Below are 18,015 nucleotides of genomic sequence, written 5' to 3' on the forward strand. Positions count from 1 at the left end.
ATGATTTCTAATATAGAGTGTCCATATTAGACACCTTACTTTTTTCTTTACCAAAGAGCCATCAAAGCGCTTGGCCCTTCATGGAACCTGTGAAGAGAACAGAAGCTCCTGGATATTATGAAGTTATAAGGTTTCCCATGGGTAATGCCATTAACATTTTTTAAGTATAGAGTTTAAAAATCTTTATAGCTGGAGACATAGCACTAAATTGTAATCTGATTGTTTTATGTTAAAAGATATGTATTACCTGCAGCTCTGAAGTGCCAAGAGTACGATGCTGTCATTTGAAATTTATGACTGCTTTGTGACCTTTGTGAAGCATCTGTAGTGTATACATGTGAAATGTTAGTATGCCCTAGAGAGCCCTAGCAAGCTTTTAAATGACGCAGTCAGTTAGAGACTTCTGGGACTGAGCTGGCTCATGCGGGTTGTACAACTATGTTCTTGTGTGTGGTAACTGGTTATCGCAGATCCTATTGGTATGTTAAAAAAATCTCAAGATAAACTTTCAGGAACACGTGAACATTCGAATTGCTTTGAAAAACAGGTTTAAGCTTTCCAAGTCACGTAGAGAAAACCTTTCTAAAAGTACCAGGGTTTTCTAATTAAGTCTTAACAGTTTGCTCCAATTTAAGTTTGGGAAAATGCTTCATCAACTGAGTGTAAGATAACTTTTATCTTTGTATTCTAGATCTGACAAAGTTGCCTGAGGTGTTTTTTTTATTTATCTATTTTTGTTTTTAAATCACGCAGCGATTTTTTTATGCAGGATTACTTGCAAAGGGAAGTACACAAGTGCTAATAACGTTTTTCTTTGCTTTTGACTGCTGGGTCATATAATTTCAATGATGATTCAGTGCTGTTCTAAACAGATGCTTGTTTTGATTTGTATTGCAGCAGATTTAAAACTGAATCCTGCTACTCCTTCATTATTTATGCAACACTTGCCTCCATCTTTCTGATTACAGTTTCTGTACCTTTTAATGTTATTAGAGAATGAAATACGAGTTCATTGCAGGCTACTATCAATCACCTTCTCAGAGAATTAAAGTGTTTGTTCATGTTGCTTTGCATAGGCACCTAGCCTGCGTATACCAATTTGACTTAATGATTTTTTTATATTCAACTTGCCATTTCCAAATAGCAAATATACGTGTACTTTATAAAACAGCAGCTGCCTTCCTGTATCCCTGACACAAATGTATTTTGTGGCAAAAGACTGTTGACACCCTCCCGTGGCATAGTTTTCTCTGCTTTTCTGAGCAGAGGCTAGATCTAGATGGCTGTTTAATCTGAACAGTGGTAAAGAACTTACTGCCTGGGTAGGCAAACCCAAAGTACTGTGGTCTGTCCTTTCCTTGTTCAGATGTATTACATTGGGGGTGGGGGCAGCAGCTTGCAGTTTAGGATTAAGCTGAGGTCTTTGGTTTAGTTTTGCTTTGTTTTTTCAGCTAAGGAACCCAGCATAACTAAACTGTGTTTTGATTCGTGATCAGCTTCTGCTTTCTTTCTGCTCTCACTGCCACCTTGCTGATACTGTACAGAAATTGTTCAGACATAATTTCAATTAAAAAGAAAGAGCATGGTGTTTTCTTAGGCTATCACATACAAGATACAATGTTTGTCTTTACGTTTGCGTACATACAGACTAAATTGTACGATATTTGAGAGGTATGGCTGTAGTTTTTTTTGACTACTGCCTAAGGTCAGTTCTCATGTATAAACACTTTTTTCCCCTGTTTTAAGTGCTCTTTCAGCTGCTTGTTTTCAAGAAATCCTGTTTAAGTGTTTTTGCTTTTTCATCTGCAGTACAAAAGCTGTATGGCTGAATGACAGATGGAGCCAAACTTTAACTGTAGTTAGAGGAGAGCGCTTTAACTGACCAGCCAGGCAATGTTTGCTTTAGGGTGAGCTGAAGAGTCTTCTTAGTTGGGTACTATAATTAGACTATGGATATCTAGTTTAGATGTAGGCACCTAAATTTCAGACTTAATGGGAGCTGAGTGAGCCTTTGCTTTTGTAAAATATTGTGCAACGCTAGTGAATGGCAAGTTATATATCATTGGAAGAGGTATTTGAGAGCATCCATCAAACTTTTCTTAAATAATCCCCTCTTGTCGATTTGACAAGGTTTTTCTCTATTTTACCAAAGCCAAATGTCCCTTAAAAAAACAAACCAAACAAAAAACCCAAACAAAAAAAAATACCCACAACTGTATTTTTATATCTTAAATTTTAAGGTTTAATTCCTTTGCATTGGAGGCCTTTGGTCTCTGCTTTCCTTACAATACTTGTTGGCAGTAAGTCTTCTCTGTGTCAGCTGTTTCTGTTACAGTCTCACAAAGGTGCTGCTGAAGCCTGGCTCAAGCCTCGCTAAAAAAATAGTTGTTTGAGCGTCTGAGGTGAGAAAAGTCAAGGCATCCAGCACACCTCCCACTACTTCTATTCCTGTACTCATTGCTAGAACACTAGTAATGTAGACAAAATTTTTAAGTGTGTGATAGGAATTACTGGGAAAGCGACTGTGTGGAAAATACTGAGATGATTTATGTATTTCATGGATGACTGATTTTAATATAAAGGAGTTCTGTTCTCACATGACTCAAAAAGGGATACATAACTATAAACTTTAATGATGTAATTAAAATATATGTAGAGCGTGGAACAAATTAATCTTTTTTCAAAGCTGCAAGTACTGCTTGTAAGATAGACAGATGTTTCTTCTCCGCTGTGTTTGCACACAAGCAAGGATTTTAGGTTAACATATATGTTTTGTGATATTTGAATTCTTTTCTTGTACTCTCCTAAGGCTTCCTCCAGCAGAGCTGACAACAGCTTTGCCTCACAGAGCTGTTAGAGGAGAGTTAGGGAAGCCTAATACCCTCTGAAAACTCAGAGAAGTATGAGAACACAAAAGAATGATGCTTTAGTCTTCTAAAGAAGAAAAAATAAACTCTACCCAAAATCATTCTTGCAGTGAGATATTGCTGAGTTCCAGGGGCTCAGTTGGTGTTGAAGATAAAAACAGGACCACGCCTTAGATTAAGGCAATTAGGATTTCCAAATCCTGGCTTTGCCAGTTCATGTTAAATGGCAAATGAGTCTAAAGGGATATTGCATACAAAAAGTATTTAAATCAAACGCTGTTAATCTATTTTTCTTCTGTACAGATCTCAAAACAATGAGTGAGCGACTCAAGAATAGGTACTACGTGTCTAAGAAATTATTCATGGCAGACTTGCAGCGAGTCTTTACAAATTGCAGAGAGTACAACCCCCCCGAGAGTGAATACTACAAATGTGCCAATATACTGGAGAAATTCTTCTACACAAAAATTAAAGAAGCTGGATTGATTGACAAGTGACACTGTCTTTTTTACAACCAAATAGTGTGCCTACTTTATGGGCAGGGGAAGGCATTATATATGAGAGTTGTGGGACTTTAAGGTTTCAAGAAACTTCTGTTTAATACTTAGCACTTTTAAAAACCCTTTTAGTTTTGCAAACATGTATTATACTGAAGTTACAAAAATTATTTTATTAAAATGCTTTATAATGTATTTAATTACGGAAAATTTCTTTTGTGTGCCCATTACCGTATGTTCATAAGTTTATCAGCTACAGCCTCAGAAACCCCACAAAACATGTGGGAAATTGCACATGTTTGGGAATATGAAGAAAATTCCCAGACAACAGATGTTATAGCTTACCTAATGCAGTACCTATTTGATAAAGTTTTATTATTTTTTCCAGTAAAAAAGAAAATAGTAAAGGAAAACAACAGTTGGGGGGGTTCTGAAACACTTGTTTCTTTGTAGAATCTTTTTATAAGATATTATTTTTTAAAAGAAACACTCAGCTGGTTGAGAAGCTGTGAGAGAAGAGCAGCCAGTTCTCAAAAAGGGTGGCCTGTACTCTTTGATAGATGCAAGTTTTTCTATTCATTTAGGGTTTTGATAAATATTTTACTTGCAAATTGCAATGGCATAACCACTATTTAAAAAAAAAAAAAAAATCTGGCTAGATGTGTAATGTCATAGTGACTTGGCTTATGCAGGACATAAGTACCCAAAATAACTTCAGAGAATCTGATTTGAGTGTATTAGACAATTTCAATTGGCTTAGTAGAATTAAGGTTTTGATGCACTTCATGATCCACCCTATTTACTACTCCTCACCGATAAATTCTTTAGATTATTCACCAGAGATAAGACCGTTGTACACAAAAGTAGTCAACATATGACAGCTTCTAGCTTATATACTTGGCTCTGTGGTAAACTGGATTTTCTACCAAGCTTTATTGTAAATGCTTATTAACTGTGATTATTTAGACCCAGGAACACATTAGCATTTTACAACTCATGTTAGTATATCTTCAAATTGAGCACGTATATATATATATATTAAAAAAATATATATATTTTGCTGCTTACACTACATTAAGAGGTACACCTAACTTCCTAATGGAGATCAGTACAGGCCAAAAAGTTGTCGACATTTTCTAATTAGAGTTTGTAACTGTAAATTATAATTGCTTTTGTGAAAAACAGATTTGACTTTCATTCTTGGTGTTTTATATTTACAGATGTTACACTGGTAAAATTCAATAGTTATAAGACTGAAAAAAAACCCCAATCCTGTGCTGTGTCAAAGAACATTTTCCTGCAAAATGCCTGTGCAATGTTAAATCACAAGTCGATTCAGCAAGTAGATGTCAGGAACTACCTGGAAGTAGTAAATGTGGTACACACAAGGTATTCAAAATGTTAACACTAGACTTGCCACAGTGTTTTGTATGAGATTAGTCTGACCTACATTTGGGATCTATAACAAAGGTACAGCGAGTATTTTTTCTTTTTTAATAGCCAGTACTGGATGCTATAATCCTGTTTTGTAGATTGGGACTACAGATGCACCTGTTAAGCTTGGTATCCTGTGAAATTTTATTTTCAGAGTAGATTTTCTTATTGTCTTTCAATCAGATTGTCTCTTCTATATTGAAACATTTGTTTTCTAATTTAAGAATTAATATTTTCATAGATACTGTGCAATAAAGTTACGGTAGGATACGTGGTTTTGCAAATGCTTTAACAGCTGATGAACTTTACATTTGTAAAATTAATATATTGTACTGGTACAGAATAGTTTTAAATTATATATGTACAAAACCCAACTTATTTTGGTGTCTCTTTTTCATTAATTAGTTTTTGCACTACAGATACACACACTGAAGTAATTTCACAGTGAATCTACAAGAGTGCAGTCAGTGCATCGTCCAGGTGCACTAGAAAAGAAGCAAAAAAGCCTCTGAGCTCCCTGGGACCATAGGACTGAGAATTCAGTATGGAAAGCTGTGACCGTTCCAAGTAGCATTCCCAGCTCCATGGTAACTGAACTACAGTGCTGTTATGCCCATCTCCTCAACACCTCAAAGAATTCTTTGACTGAGCTGTTCAAAAGTTCTGATTTTTCACCTCAAAGCATGCCTATGCTGTTTTCTCATTTTTGTCTACTAGAGTCAGAGTCCTTTATTCACAAGACACAATGTACGTAGGAGCAAACCACAGTCCAGGTTGAGCTTGTACTTGCCTCCTATCCTGACAACGTTACTGAGGTGGCACCCTTATTTTGCATGCCATAAGCAAGCCCTGCACCTGTCCACTCCCTGACAGATAACGAGAGTATGAAGAGCTTTATTTTTTTTTCCCCCATCCACTAAGATTTAGTTCCGAGGGTAGCAAATAGTGGTCAAAAGAGGTCCAGCTCTTCTCCTGGACACTTCTAGGAATATCAATTGAGATGAGGTGAGCTAGTCTCTGACTTCTTCCTGCAGTTGTGATGGAACTGCAGCACTTCAAGCTTACTCAATCAAAAAAAAAACCAAACCCCAGATCCACCCAGCTGCCATGACTGCTATGCTGTGAAGTTGTTCTTTTCTGTCCCTGATAAATGGCTGTTTGTTACAGATTTGTTTGCCTGAGGAAAAGAGCACCCAAAATTAAATCATTCTGCTTAGTTCCTATAGTACTAGTTTCACACCAAAGATGGTAAAGGCCGGAGCTAGACTTTTAGGATACAAATACAAGGTGAAGCATCAGTTCCAGCATCCAAAGGCTGTGGTGTGAACAAATATTTTCAAACACTCAGTAGCTACAGCTTTCATGGAAGAAGTTACCAGTAAAGCAGTAATTAACGTGATACATTTTTATTACAGAAAGGGAGAGATCTTACACCTAGTGAAGTGGGACAGGCAAGACAGGCAATCTTGCAAGACAAATTAAGAACCTGGATTTTTGTACTTTCCCATTATTTATTTTGGCTGTAGCTTTCCTTTTTGTATTCAAGTATCCATTAATACTTAAATACTTCTCAAGCAATGAAAAGCTAGCTTGAGTGCTCTGCAACCTTCAAATCTTGTGGACAGTTTATAACAGCGTTCTTCTGGCTTAGTGCCTGTTCCGGTACTTTGGTACCAATTCAGAGGTGGCAGATCTTCCTCTAGTGAAGGCACTTGGCAAGGCAGGGCAAAATTATTATGAAGTCCTATAATGGCAGTTTACTTTACACTCCACCAAAACACGCCCTCTTCACCAGCCTTCACAGATAAGCAGGCCGGAACAACCCAAGTTTAAGCTGATGATAATTTGCTCAATTGCTACTTTTGAGAGCTCTAGCAACATAACCAAATTACCACTGGCAATCTTGTTTCTAAACAATGGTGATGGCACAGAAGATGGAAAAGTACCCTGGCTTGTTGACACTGCTACCCTCGAAGCAAATATGGAAACTGTGCAAAAAGAACACCCACCGACCTCGAGCTATTTCCAATCACTAAGACATTTATTATGAACTTCAACATGAAATTACAACCATTACATAAAGAAGATCTGTACAAACACTGTTATTAACAAAAACACAAAAACATACATACCTTAAGTTCACCTTTGCCAACCACTGAGTTCAAGCAAGGTCTAAGTCATAAAATTATGTTTGCTATCTTTTCTATCAGATACTTTTGATATACTCACAAATGGGTTTAAATGGAATCACTTTAGTTATAAAAGCAGTCTTATGTCTTCTATATCATAAATAACAAGTCACTAGACTAAAACCAAATTCCCTTAATTTTGTACCCTTAGTAACACAGAAATAATTACATATTTGTGTAAGATATTGTACAACAATAATTTCCTGGATGGAATAATTCCTTTCTTCATGGAGAAGTATAGTTTTGCTATTGAGACTGGAAATCTTAACGACAACCAACAAATTTCTCATTGTATTTTGTCAGAGATCTTTTCTTAAGAGAGCATCTGCCATTTTTTTTCTGCTTGAAAAGTGGAGAATTCAGAAAATTTGTATCTGTAAAGGGATCTCCTCTCCTGAGTTTCCTGTTAAAAAGAAACAACAACAAAAAAAGGCAAAATTGAGTTCTGTTCCCCACATCACTTAAAACATTAACTTTCAGCCAGCAAGTTCAATTTCACATGAACTATTTCATATTACTAGCATCAGACCTCTCTCTGAGTGTTTTGTTAAGAACCTATTTCCAATATTTAAAGAATCCCCTCAAATCCTCCATTTCATGGAGTATCATCAACTTTATGTAAGACACCTACCTTGAAATACTTGGTTCTTTGTAGGTCACAGAAACAGTACAGCTCCGCTTGCTTTTTGGTCCTTCACCTTCTGGGACCATAGCTGCATTGCCGGTGCCGGGGAGCGATGAAGCGGTGCTGGTAACATCGCACAGATGACCACAAGATGGCTCAGGAGGCTTACCTGGGAAGAAATTAGGCACACTTAAGACAATTCAGGCAAGCTAGCTTAAAAGAGAATGTCAGTAAATGTACTAGATGTGAAGTAACTCTCAGCTATAACTATTATCTTCATCTTTCAACTTAAGAATACATAAAAGCATCAAAAAATAATCACGATTTTAATTTGGAAAAATAACTTAACACTGAGCAGTACCAGGTGAAGTATGATTTGTTATTCCACTTCTCTCTCAAGTTAACACTCTTGTTCTCCTCTTTTCCCTCAGCTTTAATACATCATTAAAACACATCTAAAACAGTATTAATTCATTGTCGACCAATTTCTTAAATAAAACATACCCTTAATTCCAATTTCTCCTAAGAAAAAAGGTGGACAGAAGAAAGAATCTAATGATTTTTATAACACTATTCTGCTTGTATTTAAATAAAAAAGCCAAAAATCCCTTAAACAATGTTATCTCTCAAGGAAACAAAACCAATTAAAGAACACTTTCTACACTTACTAATGGATTTGTCACTTGATTTATTGCTTTCAGTCTGTTTTTCATTTTGGAGTTTCTGCTCACGCTGTGCCAAACATCTTTTAGACTTTGGCCTTGGCTGGACTGGCAAAGTATCCTGCTTGCATACTGAATTCCTCCTCTTTTTCGGTTTACTCTTGTAAGGCTCATAGAGACTGTCATCTGAATCGTCTTCAATATCACTTGACTTGACAGTACTAGTTTCAGATAAGTCCTCTTTGCCATCCATACCAGCATCTCCGTCAATCAACTTACGTTGTCGAAAAGGTGTAACATGGACACACTCTTCAAAATGAAAGTCAAAAGCATCACTGGAGCCACCCAAGAAATCCAGCTTTTCTTTGGAAGCCTCTTTACCCTGTATTTTTTTCGGCCTTTGTCTGGAAGTATTTTTAGGCCATTCCAGTTTTCCCTTCTGATGCTTCTCTTTCCTTATTTGAGAGTCTTCTTTGTTTTTACACTCATGTCGTTTAAGATCAGAATTATTGTTTAAGTTGAACTGTGCAGTTTCAGAATCTGTCTGCCTCAACAGCAGCTCTGAACCTATCTTGGTTTTATTCAACTGAGAAATAGCTGAATTTATGTTTTCTACAGTATGGTTCTCTAGACTTTCCTCAAGTCTAATTTCATCCTGTTCAGAAAGCTTTTTTGTTGAATTAAGTGCTTCCGAACCATCCAAGACCTCAGCGCAAAGTCCATCGTGATTTCTCATCGCTGAATAGTGACACTTGGTGGACACACTTTTTGGTAGCACGTTACCAAATCGATCCTCTCCACTTGAAGAAACATTTTCTAGCTCTGACCTTGTGTTGTCCAGATGAAAATTAGATGTTCGTCCTTGTAATTGAAGAGAAAAAGTCATATTAAATCTAAATAGTAACAACCTATTAAGGTTTTGTGCAAATTCTGAACCTGTCAAAAATCAAAGACTGTTCTTAGAATTTTCTCCACAGATTTGTATAAACCATATTTGGCAATCAAGATAAGCCCTGTTTAATACCCTTTCCAGACAGGAAGTGGTTAAGTATACTACATTAGGATTTTCCTCTAAATTATTCTGTTTGGAAAGGTTATCTACAGGTCATTTATTTTTCTGAGAATTTTGCTTTGTTAACAATTACTGATTTCAGAAATGATAATGCATGACTAAAGATGACTGCATTGAACTGTTTGGTAGACAATGAAACTAGATTGCAGGTATATAGAAGACAAAGCATTTTCAAATTCTTCCCGTTTTGCTAGGCAACTTCAGTCAAAAAGTTTACCAGTTGCCAACATTAATTTCTGACCTTTATAAGTGGAAAATAACTTGACAGTTACGTCAAAAGCAGTAATTGTGTTTTAAACCTACACTTTTTTTTCACGGTTCAGAATGGAGCAATGTCTGATACTTTGATTTAGTTACCTTTGTCTTGAACTGTTTTGATTAAGGAAATGGCATTGTCAGATTCCTCACAGACCTCTGACAGACAATGAGCCAGCTCATTTCTCTCACTATCAGCTTCCATTCTATCACTATCAGCTTCCATCCCCCTTGGAAGCACTTGATCATCTCCATTGGCACACTGTAGAAGTCCTCTAGAGAAAATAGCAAAGGTAGTATTTACTAAACAGCAATATATTTTATGACAAAGAACTACTTTATTACATTGGATTTCTTCCCTTTTTCCAGTCAGAAAATTAAGTTTACTGTAACGGAATTTTCAAATATAAATAGGTATTAATAAAAGATACTTACACTGAATGTGTTTGTCCTATGACACTGGAACTATTTCCAAGAATTGAACACAGCCCACTCCGATTCTGTCAACAAAATAAATCTTACTGTGACTGAATAGCTGAAACAAGCTTACACCATACACAAATTTTAGACAACAGCCATGTTACCCACAGAAGGGCTGAAGAGGCCCTTGACTCTTTTCCTTTCTGGCCAGCTAACACAAAGTGCTGTGGGATCTTACATACTCAGCTCCTGCAAGTCAGCACATTCATCACACTGATAGTGGACAGGGGAAGGAACTGTAAGGATGGTACAGGGAACAAGACAAAACCACAGAAAATCAGGGTGGCCTTACCAGCTTGTAGCAGACTATCAGTCCCACTAACAACCTACTACACACCCCCACAGTGTGGACGCTATGTCATACTGGGAACTGTGGGAATAGTCATACCTCCAAACTAAGGCTCAAATCTCAAAAACTATAAGCATCCATGTTGGAAGGAGTAAGGGAAAGAATTAACAGAAATCCTGCCCCTCAAGAGGAAAAGGTACTTACCACACCTATGGAACACAAATTTTTTGCTGGGCCAAGGAGATCAACGGACTCCAGTAACTTGCAATAAACTTCTGAAATTATCTCATTCAAGGCTGACAGTTTACTCTAGCGGACAAAGGAAAATAACACCGTTAATGTCATACTCTAGTATGAACTACCAACGTACCAATGTAATAACTTCTTATCGGTATTATGACTAAGTCCTGAAGATACCTGCGTCAGGTACCTTTCAACTGTGATAAAAAAATAAAATTCACAGAAGATAGATTTTAATTAAAGAAGAAAGAGTAGCCAGAAAAAAAATATTTAGTTAATGACCAGATTAGGGGAAAATATGAAAAAACTTGTTCTATATATTGAGTTAATTTTTAATGAGACATTTAAGATCATAAAGATATCAGTGGCATGGTGCAGCTCTGATGTTCAGCTTCAGTAAATCGTTAAGTTATTATTAAAAATACCTCAAGAGGTCCTTGTGCTTGCTTGAACCTAAGATTTCTTTGTAAGTTAAACATCTCAATCTTCAGATAGTGATACTCTTTCCTTAATTGAAGGATGGTAGCCTCGGCATCCCTCAGTTTGAGCTTTTCTTCTTGCAAAGCCTTAGCTAGAGCTTTGTTGTTTTCTTGGATGCTCTTTATTTGCGTGGAGTGATCGGCTGCAATAGAAGAGCGAGTACTTCAACTTAGTTTAAAAAAAACATAGTTATGAAAACTTATTAGGATATTTAAGCATCTTACTTGCACTTTCGCACTTTACAGCGGAGATCTCACTAGTTTTACACAACTTTGCCAATATCTGATTTCTTCTCTCTTTCATTTGTTCTTTTATGTCATCCAGACTGTCTTTGAAGGGCTTTTTCAAGTGTTCAGCCATCTTCTACCTTTAAAAGCACAAAGGGTGAAGAACCCGTTAGGCTGGTGCACAACGCTCCCCCAACGCCAGAGGAAAAGGAACACAGAAGCGCCAGTAAAGCTTACGGTGTTACTAAATTGCACGTACACACACCGGAGACCCCCAAGCATGAAAAGGCACACAGCTACAGCCACTTTCAAAACAATTTTTGCAGCGTGGCTACCGTCACCGTTGCCGATGACGAGCCGAAATCCGCACGGCGTCGCCGGCGAAGGGCAGGCCGAGGCCTCTAAACGTTCGCACCGGGCCGGTACGACGGGTAACGGGGGAGGGCTTGTCCCTGAGGCGCCGGACGCGGAGCCCCGGCGCCTCTGACTCGGCAGCAAGACCCTCAGGCCACCCGCCCACCGGCCAGCCCTACCTCCTCAGGAAGGCGGATACACCGCCGGGCGCCTCCCACGCCCAGCAGCAGCGGCCCGAGGCACAGGCGGAGGCGACACGGACACCACGGGCACCGCAGCCACCGCCGAGCCCAGCGGCCACCGCCGAGCCCAGCGGCCACCGCCGAGCAACGGTACCAACAGCCGCCCTCGCGCTCGGTCTCGGGGGCGGTAGGGCCGGGCGCGCGCCCGACGGTTGGCACCGCTCCCCGACGTTCAAAACCCACCGCCGCTCCCTCGCATTGGTGGCGCCGGCGTGTGGCGTCACGGCGCGGCCGCCGCGCTCATCCGGGCCTCGGCGCCTGGCCCCGCCCCCTCGGAGCGGCAGCGGAGGCTCCGCCCCCCCCCCAGCGGCAGCCCGGCACAGGGCAGGCTCGGCTCGGCCCGGCCCGGCTCGGCCCGCCGCAGCCCCCGCCTGAGGCGAGAGGGGCCTGCGGGGCCGCGGTCCGTCCACGGAGGTCGTTGTGGCCCTTGGCGGTCACGGAGGCCGCCGCGGGGCTCTGGCTGAAGTTGGCCCGATGGTCCCCGCCGAGGCTCCCCGCCCCCGGCTAGAGCCTCGCCCCGGGTCCTCTGTTCACTTGCACCATCGCAGCTGCCGTAGTGGAAAGGCGAAAAACCAGCTGTTTATTTAACAGCAGATAAAAAATCATTAGTCTTGGTATTTTACAGCAGTCGCTTGTTGCAGCAGTGGCAAGATGAGCCTCTACCGCTCTTCCTGGACCACGCTCCTGGTGGAATGCTCAAAACTCCTGCTGTCGCAGCTTGGAATGAAAATGCTATAAAAGCTGCGGAGTTAAACCTGTTTCCAGACGCTTTATTTTATGCAAGAAGCTGTTCCAAAATCGCATCGATAAGACGATGGCAGCTGCGGCTGTGTGAGGGTTACGCGTGGCCAGGCCGTGAGGTGCAGGGCGAGCGTGGCGGAGGTCAGGCTTGGGCCGGGCCCTGAGGGAAGCCTGCCCGGGGACTGCCAGGCTTGAGGCCACTGTTCACCTCCCTGCATTTTCTTTGGTTATGACGTCGTTGTAACAACTAATAACTGAGTAGGATGTGCTAATATCTATGCATATTGAACGCAGAGTGCTCAGCTTTGGTTAAACACTGCTTTACGATGGGAGAAGAAAAGAAATCAGCTAAGCAGTATTCTTATTAACGGTAGAATAAACGGTATTCTTATACCTGATAATTAGAATTTCATAGCTACTACGTTTTTTTCTAAGAGCTGCTCCTGCCTACTCGATTTTATTCATGGATGTGGTGTGGCAAACTGATTCCAAACATGAAAAATTCTCATAGATCATGACAGAAACTGTAGTCCATGATGTGAATGCATTTATCCTTTCCCGCTCCTTGGAAGATTATGTAATTTTGTTTCTCCAGCTCAGAACGGTTGGCCTCATCTATTTAGTTTTCACAGTGGTGTAAATAAGTATCATTTAACTTACTGTCTGTCTTCATCAGTGGATACTGATAAAGTTGGGGTTGCATATCCTGTCAGCAGATAACTTGCCCTGCAAACACAGTTCTTTATGCAGTGTGACGATCCCCTTTTAAGACGTGAGATCATATCAAAAAGGATCACAGTTTCTTTAGGATTCGGCACAAAAAGTTATGAGCAAATGAAACACAGTAGTGTCACACAAACCCAGAGCAATACAATTTTAGTTTCTCTTTACATCTCTCTGCTTCTTTCTGTCTGCTTGCTGGGTCTACCAAACACCTACCAACCTACCCTTCCAGCCCCCAAACAACCCTCCCAAAACCAAACAAAATGTCCTGCAAGCCTAGGGGAAAAAAAAAAAAAAAGAAGATAAAAATAGAAGAAAGAACTACTGAAAATTAAAGATCCCATACCCAGTGGAAATACTGTTTTTCTGATATTGTACAATTAACCTCGCTTCCACTTCCTATAGGCCTCTCACTGTTTTATGGGCAATAACTGGGCACACTCCTGCACTCAACAGCAGCTTAACAGCCTCATCTGGACCCTTGCAAACAGCTCTCTCGAAACATTAGATGAAATTATCTCATTGAACTCAACTTCTGGGGGCTTGGGGGGTTGTTGTTTTTGTTGTGGGTTTTTTCAGCTAAGCACCAGCTATTCTGACCAAAAGTAGTACATTTCCCTACAAACTTTGTCTCACTTAAAGCTAGCAGGTGTTTATCATGTGGCCAAGTAGCAATTGGTAGTTTCCAGCAATGCTGGTAAGGTGCTTTAGCCATTAGTCATTAATTTGCTTGACACAAATGCACTGGTGGTGATTAAATGAACCATGCTTTGATTGAAAAAGAATGCTTTCCTCATTGCTATTGAAGTGCTACTCTTAATTACTTCTTTTTCTGAAGTATACCTATATCAAGATTAAAAAACCCCTCTCCTCACCTTTTTTCTTTCTTTTGTATTTGATGTTACCCATCAATTTTGTTACACCTCTTTCAGAAACACTTTGGGATCTTTCTGCAGATTATCTTTTGTTTTATAATGTTGAATTTCTATATCCAGATAATCACATTTTTGGTGTTAGCAAGGTGTGCTCATTTCTGCATTATTCTCATCACAAGACAGTTGTATTTCTATTAGGTTATTTGTAGGTTACACCCTCTGTATTATTTTATTTATTTGTAGTGTGGGATTCCTAGTAGTGAATTTTTCTGGCTTGACTGACTCTTTGCTGTAAGCAATTCCATATTTTCCTCTGTGAAAAGTGATGCTGTGATTGACGCCAGAGGTGCTCTAGATTATTAGCTTATTTCTAGTGAGTGCACTTACGTGGCAAAACAGCTGCTACTGTGACTGGAGTTGGAGTATTAAAAGATTTGCTCTCATCTTAGATTTACGGACTTAGATTACAAGGAAAGAGTTGCTTCATATAATCACAGCAAATTAAGAATTGGAGCTGTGATTCTGGGAGCATTCTAGATACTTCTTGTCAGAGTTCAAGTCCGAGTGTGGTGTTACATGCTGATGTCTAACACATTCTGTTAGTGGCCTTTGTAAAGGGCTCAAAGTCAGAAAGTATTGTTTTTCCCAACTAAGCAAGCAATCAGATATGAAATATCCTATGGAATGTTAATTAGTTACTTTTATTGCTGCCAATATCAAAGTCTTCAAATAAATGGAATTTTAACTTTTTTAGTGGATGCTTATGAGACATATAGATAATCCAGTCCTTGCTGGAAAATATTTTTAAAACTAACAGGGTAAATGTGTATGCCTCTATAAGGACAGATGATTGGATTTCCTGCATCTACCTTTTCACTCGTTTTTGGTGATAACCAGTAGGGGACAGAAGAGCAGCCCTGGTATGGTGACCGATGACAAGCTTTTGTTGATGCAGGTAGCTGGATAAACTCCAGATACACCACCTAATTACCCCACCCATCTTTTCGGCTGCCCCATGCCCAGCCCTACATCAGGCAACCACAGTGATGATACTTATACCGTCTGGTTTTAACCATCAATTATGTTAGGTTAGTAGATATGACTTGTATTTCACTGCCTCGACCAAAACAAGTTGCAGAGGTTGAAATTACAATGTGTGCAGTGCAGTGGATATTGCAGGGAGAAAAAAAGAAAAAGTATATACGATAGACTGTTATGTGTAATACCAAAGTAATTAGTACTGCAAAGTATTCTTTGAGGGCATCCTTAAAAGTGGCTCTGCACACTACCAGTATTTCATTCCTTTAGCTGGCGAGTGAGGCTGGTTAGTGGCACTGTCGTGCTTTCCGTTACTGTGTTCTCATTTCCTGTGACTTGCACACTCGTGCTGCCTTGCAGTGCTTTTCTCCTTGGCCATCAGATGGCTCATTTGTGAACTGCCTTCAAAGTGTTCAGTTCTAGTCAGTTTTGAGTAGGATGGGTGTAGCCATCATCAGCTTGGAAAGGTCATATCAGGAGGCCGAGTGGTTTGTACGTGAGAGCTGTGGGGACTGTAAGATGCTGATGCACCCACTGCTTCCCTGAAAACAGAAAAGCAGCAAACATTTTTTGAAGAAGCTGGCACAGACTTATCTGAGCAAAAAGGTCTTGTACTAACTTGACTAAGTTTGGCTGAAAATCCTGTAGAAATAATGAGCTGAAAAGATTTTGACAACCAGGCAATTGATATTTGTCCTTCAGCAAGGTTAAAAAGAATTGTGAGTGTCACCTAGGTGTCATTATTTTTTATGTATGTCCATATGTGCTATTTCTTTCACATTTCAGAAAGATTTACGAAATTAGACCCATAAGCTGCTAAAGTTCAGACCAGTTCTCTTTTGGAATACGTTATTAGTAGCATTCTCTATTCTAAATTGTCCATAACCACTTTCTGATTACATTTTAAATATTTTTTTTTTCTCAAAAATACGTTCTACCTACAACTAAAGCCACATACATAAGAGGAAAACAAGCAGGAGTTAATTGAAGCGTGAGACAACATGTGTTTCGTTAAGCTAAAATTAATAAGCTATTAATCAGCACATCTACTTTAACTATATCGGTGTCTTTTTGATGTACATATATATTCTGAAATGTTTTCAATTATGAATCAGTTTAATATAAGTAAGGAGGTGAAAGATTAATAAGTATCTTGATCTGTTCATGAGAGAGAGGCCAGAGAGGAAAATACATGCAGTGAGTATTGCATGGGTCAAATACAGCTGTCCCTTCCACCACAGACATAATTTATTACAAGTACTGTGATATATTCTTGTCTGAGTCGCCACAAAATCTTTCCTTTCAGTGCCAGGGAGAATCCTGAATCCCAGAAGGCTGTCTTAATCCCATGGCACTATTATAACAATGTAAGTACCAATGTGAAATCTTGAAACTACATGGATATTATGAGCAAAGGAGAAGTCATGAGTCAATTAGGTGTATATCAACATTTTTTCAATGTTTCCATTGAGTATGTATCTTAATTTCATTATACGATCTACCAGTTGACTGGAACCCTGACTTTCTCTGATATGCAGCAGTATAAAGCATGCAGTCAGAAGCAACCTCCTCCCCCTCAAATTTTCTACCCGCAAATCTCATACCAACCTCTGTCTCACATTACTGAAATGAGATTTATCACTGGTTCTGGGTTTCCAGGTAGTTTTAAGTAAGTAAACTCTTTTATTGTTTTAAAAGCTTTAAAGGTTGTTTAACTGTTGAATGGAATATTTACTGACAAAACTGTTTTTTTCCTTACGGCGTTTGTAGGAATACGTGTTTTTCCACTAGTTGTTATCCATTTTTTCCTGATGAATAAATAGCTCAGACATGCGCTCTCAGAATAGTGGCATGAAGAGACAAAGGCAAAAATGTTCTCTTACCTGCATAGTGGATCTTGATGTTGATGGTGACGCTATCTGACATAACGGAAAGAAACTCATTCAAGGACATAAGAGTGTATCTTAGTGTAGTTTTTTTTAATGCTAATACACCTGCCGTAATCTGAGTGGTGAATATTAACCATGTAAAGATGTGTGCAGAAACCCTGGGTCCTGATGGAGCAGAGTGCTAGCAGCTTCCTGCTAATATATACCTTCTTCCTGTAGGTACTGTGATGTGGCGAGGGTCTTGGTTTATATGGGTATACCTGGGATTAGAATGGATCTCCTTTCTTTTGCTTTTCTCTTTAAACCTGACTACTCTATATGTACACATTAAACACAAGTATTTATTTCAGGCCTTATACCAGTAGGTACTGTACAATCCTTACTGGCTCCAAAAGCCACTGGTAAAACACAACGAAGGACAGAAGGCAGAAGAAGTTAATAGCAGCATTCTGCATGTCCATTGGCTAGAACACACTGGCGTTGGGCAGGGAAAAAGTCTAGACAGCCAGCTCTGTGTCTAGATCAGAGTCTTCGGTTAAGGAGGACTTTTATGAAGTGTGGAAAAGCAATTTTCCTTCCTGCTGCGGTTGTATTGCTGCAGTCAGCTCTCAGAGGTTTAGGTCATGGCTGAATGACTTTCAAAGAGCTCATCATTGTTCACAGGTAGAAGACATAGATAAAGATTGACACTTTGTTCTCTCACAACAGGTCCTGCGCAAGCACTTTTTAATTACTTCAGTCCACCACAGGGAACAATGGAGAGAAGATAGGGTATAATTTATAGCCAAGGATATACAAAGAAGCAAACGTAGTTACCCAGTAGTAGTCTGTCTGGT

The 18,015-nt window shown here is 39.4% G+C and overlaps 2 protein-coding genes across 3 annotated transcripts in view; one reads left to right on the top strand and one right to left on the bottom strand.

Moving 5' to 3' along the window:
* The window catches only part of KAT2B (lysine acetyltransferase 2B), a 44,597-nt gene extending 39,425 nt beyond the window's left edge, over window positions 1-5,172 (top strand). For both annotated transcript variants that reach the window (XM_086467538.1, XM_086467539.1), the window contains 2 exons: window positions 57-141; window positions 3,171-5,172. In XM_086467538.1, coding sequence (XP_086323664.1) covers window positions 57-141; window positions 3,171-3,364 — 279 coding nt within the window. In that variant the 3' untranslated portion in view covers window positions 3,365-5,172. The remainder of the gene's footprint in view (window positions 1-56; window positions 142-3,170) is intronic.
* A 2,079-nt stretch (window positions 5,173-7,251) lies between these two features.
* Window positions 7,252-11,450, bottom strand: SGO1 (shugoshin 1). The gene is made up of 8 exons (XM_009953152.1): window positions 11,315-11,450; window positions 11,036-11,232; window positions 10,575-10,679; window positions 10,037-10,101; window positions 9,704-9,876; window positions 8,281-9,135; window positions 7,619-7,781; window positions 7,252-7,390 (listed from the first exon to the last, which is right to left on the bottom strand). Exons 1-8 carry the CDS (start codon window positions 11,448-11,450, stop codon window positions 7,252-7,254), a joined length of 1,833 nt encoding a protein of 610 aa, XP_009951454.1.
* Between the last annotated feature and the right edge of the window lie 6,565 nt (window positions 11,451-18,015).

The sequence above is a fragment of the Leptosomus discolor genome, chromosome 7 (assembly GCF_034619465.1).
Source record: "Leptosomus discolor isolate bLepDis1 chromosome 7, bLepDis1.hap2, whole genome shotgun sequence".
NCBI lineage: Eukaryota > Metazoa > Chordata > Aves > Leptosomiformes > Leptosomidae > Leptosomus > Leptosomus discolor.

Coding starts and splice junctions, on each gene's coding strand:
- SGO1 (XM_009953152.1), bottom strand. CDS start 11,450: ATGGCTGAACACTTGAAAAAGCCCTTCAAAGACAGTCTGGATGACATA. Junction 9,136..9,703: donor CAAAACAGTTCAAGACAAAG/GTAACTAAATCA, acceptor TTCAATTACAAG/GACGAACATCTAATTTTCAT. Junction 7,391..7,618: donor AAAGAACCAAGTATTTCAAG/GTAGGTGTCTTA, acceptor TCTTTTTAACAG/GAAACTCAGGAGAGGAGATC.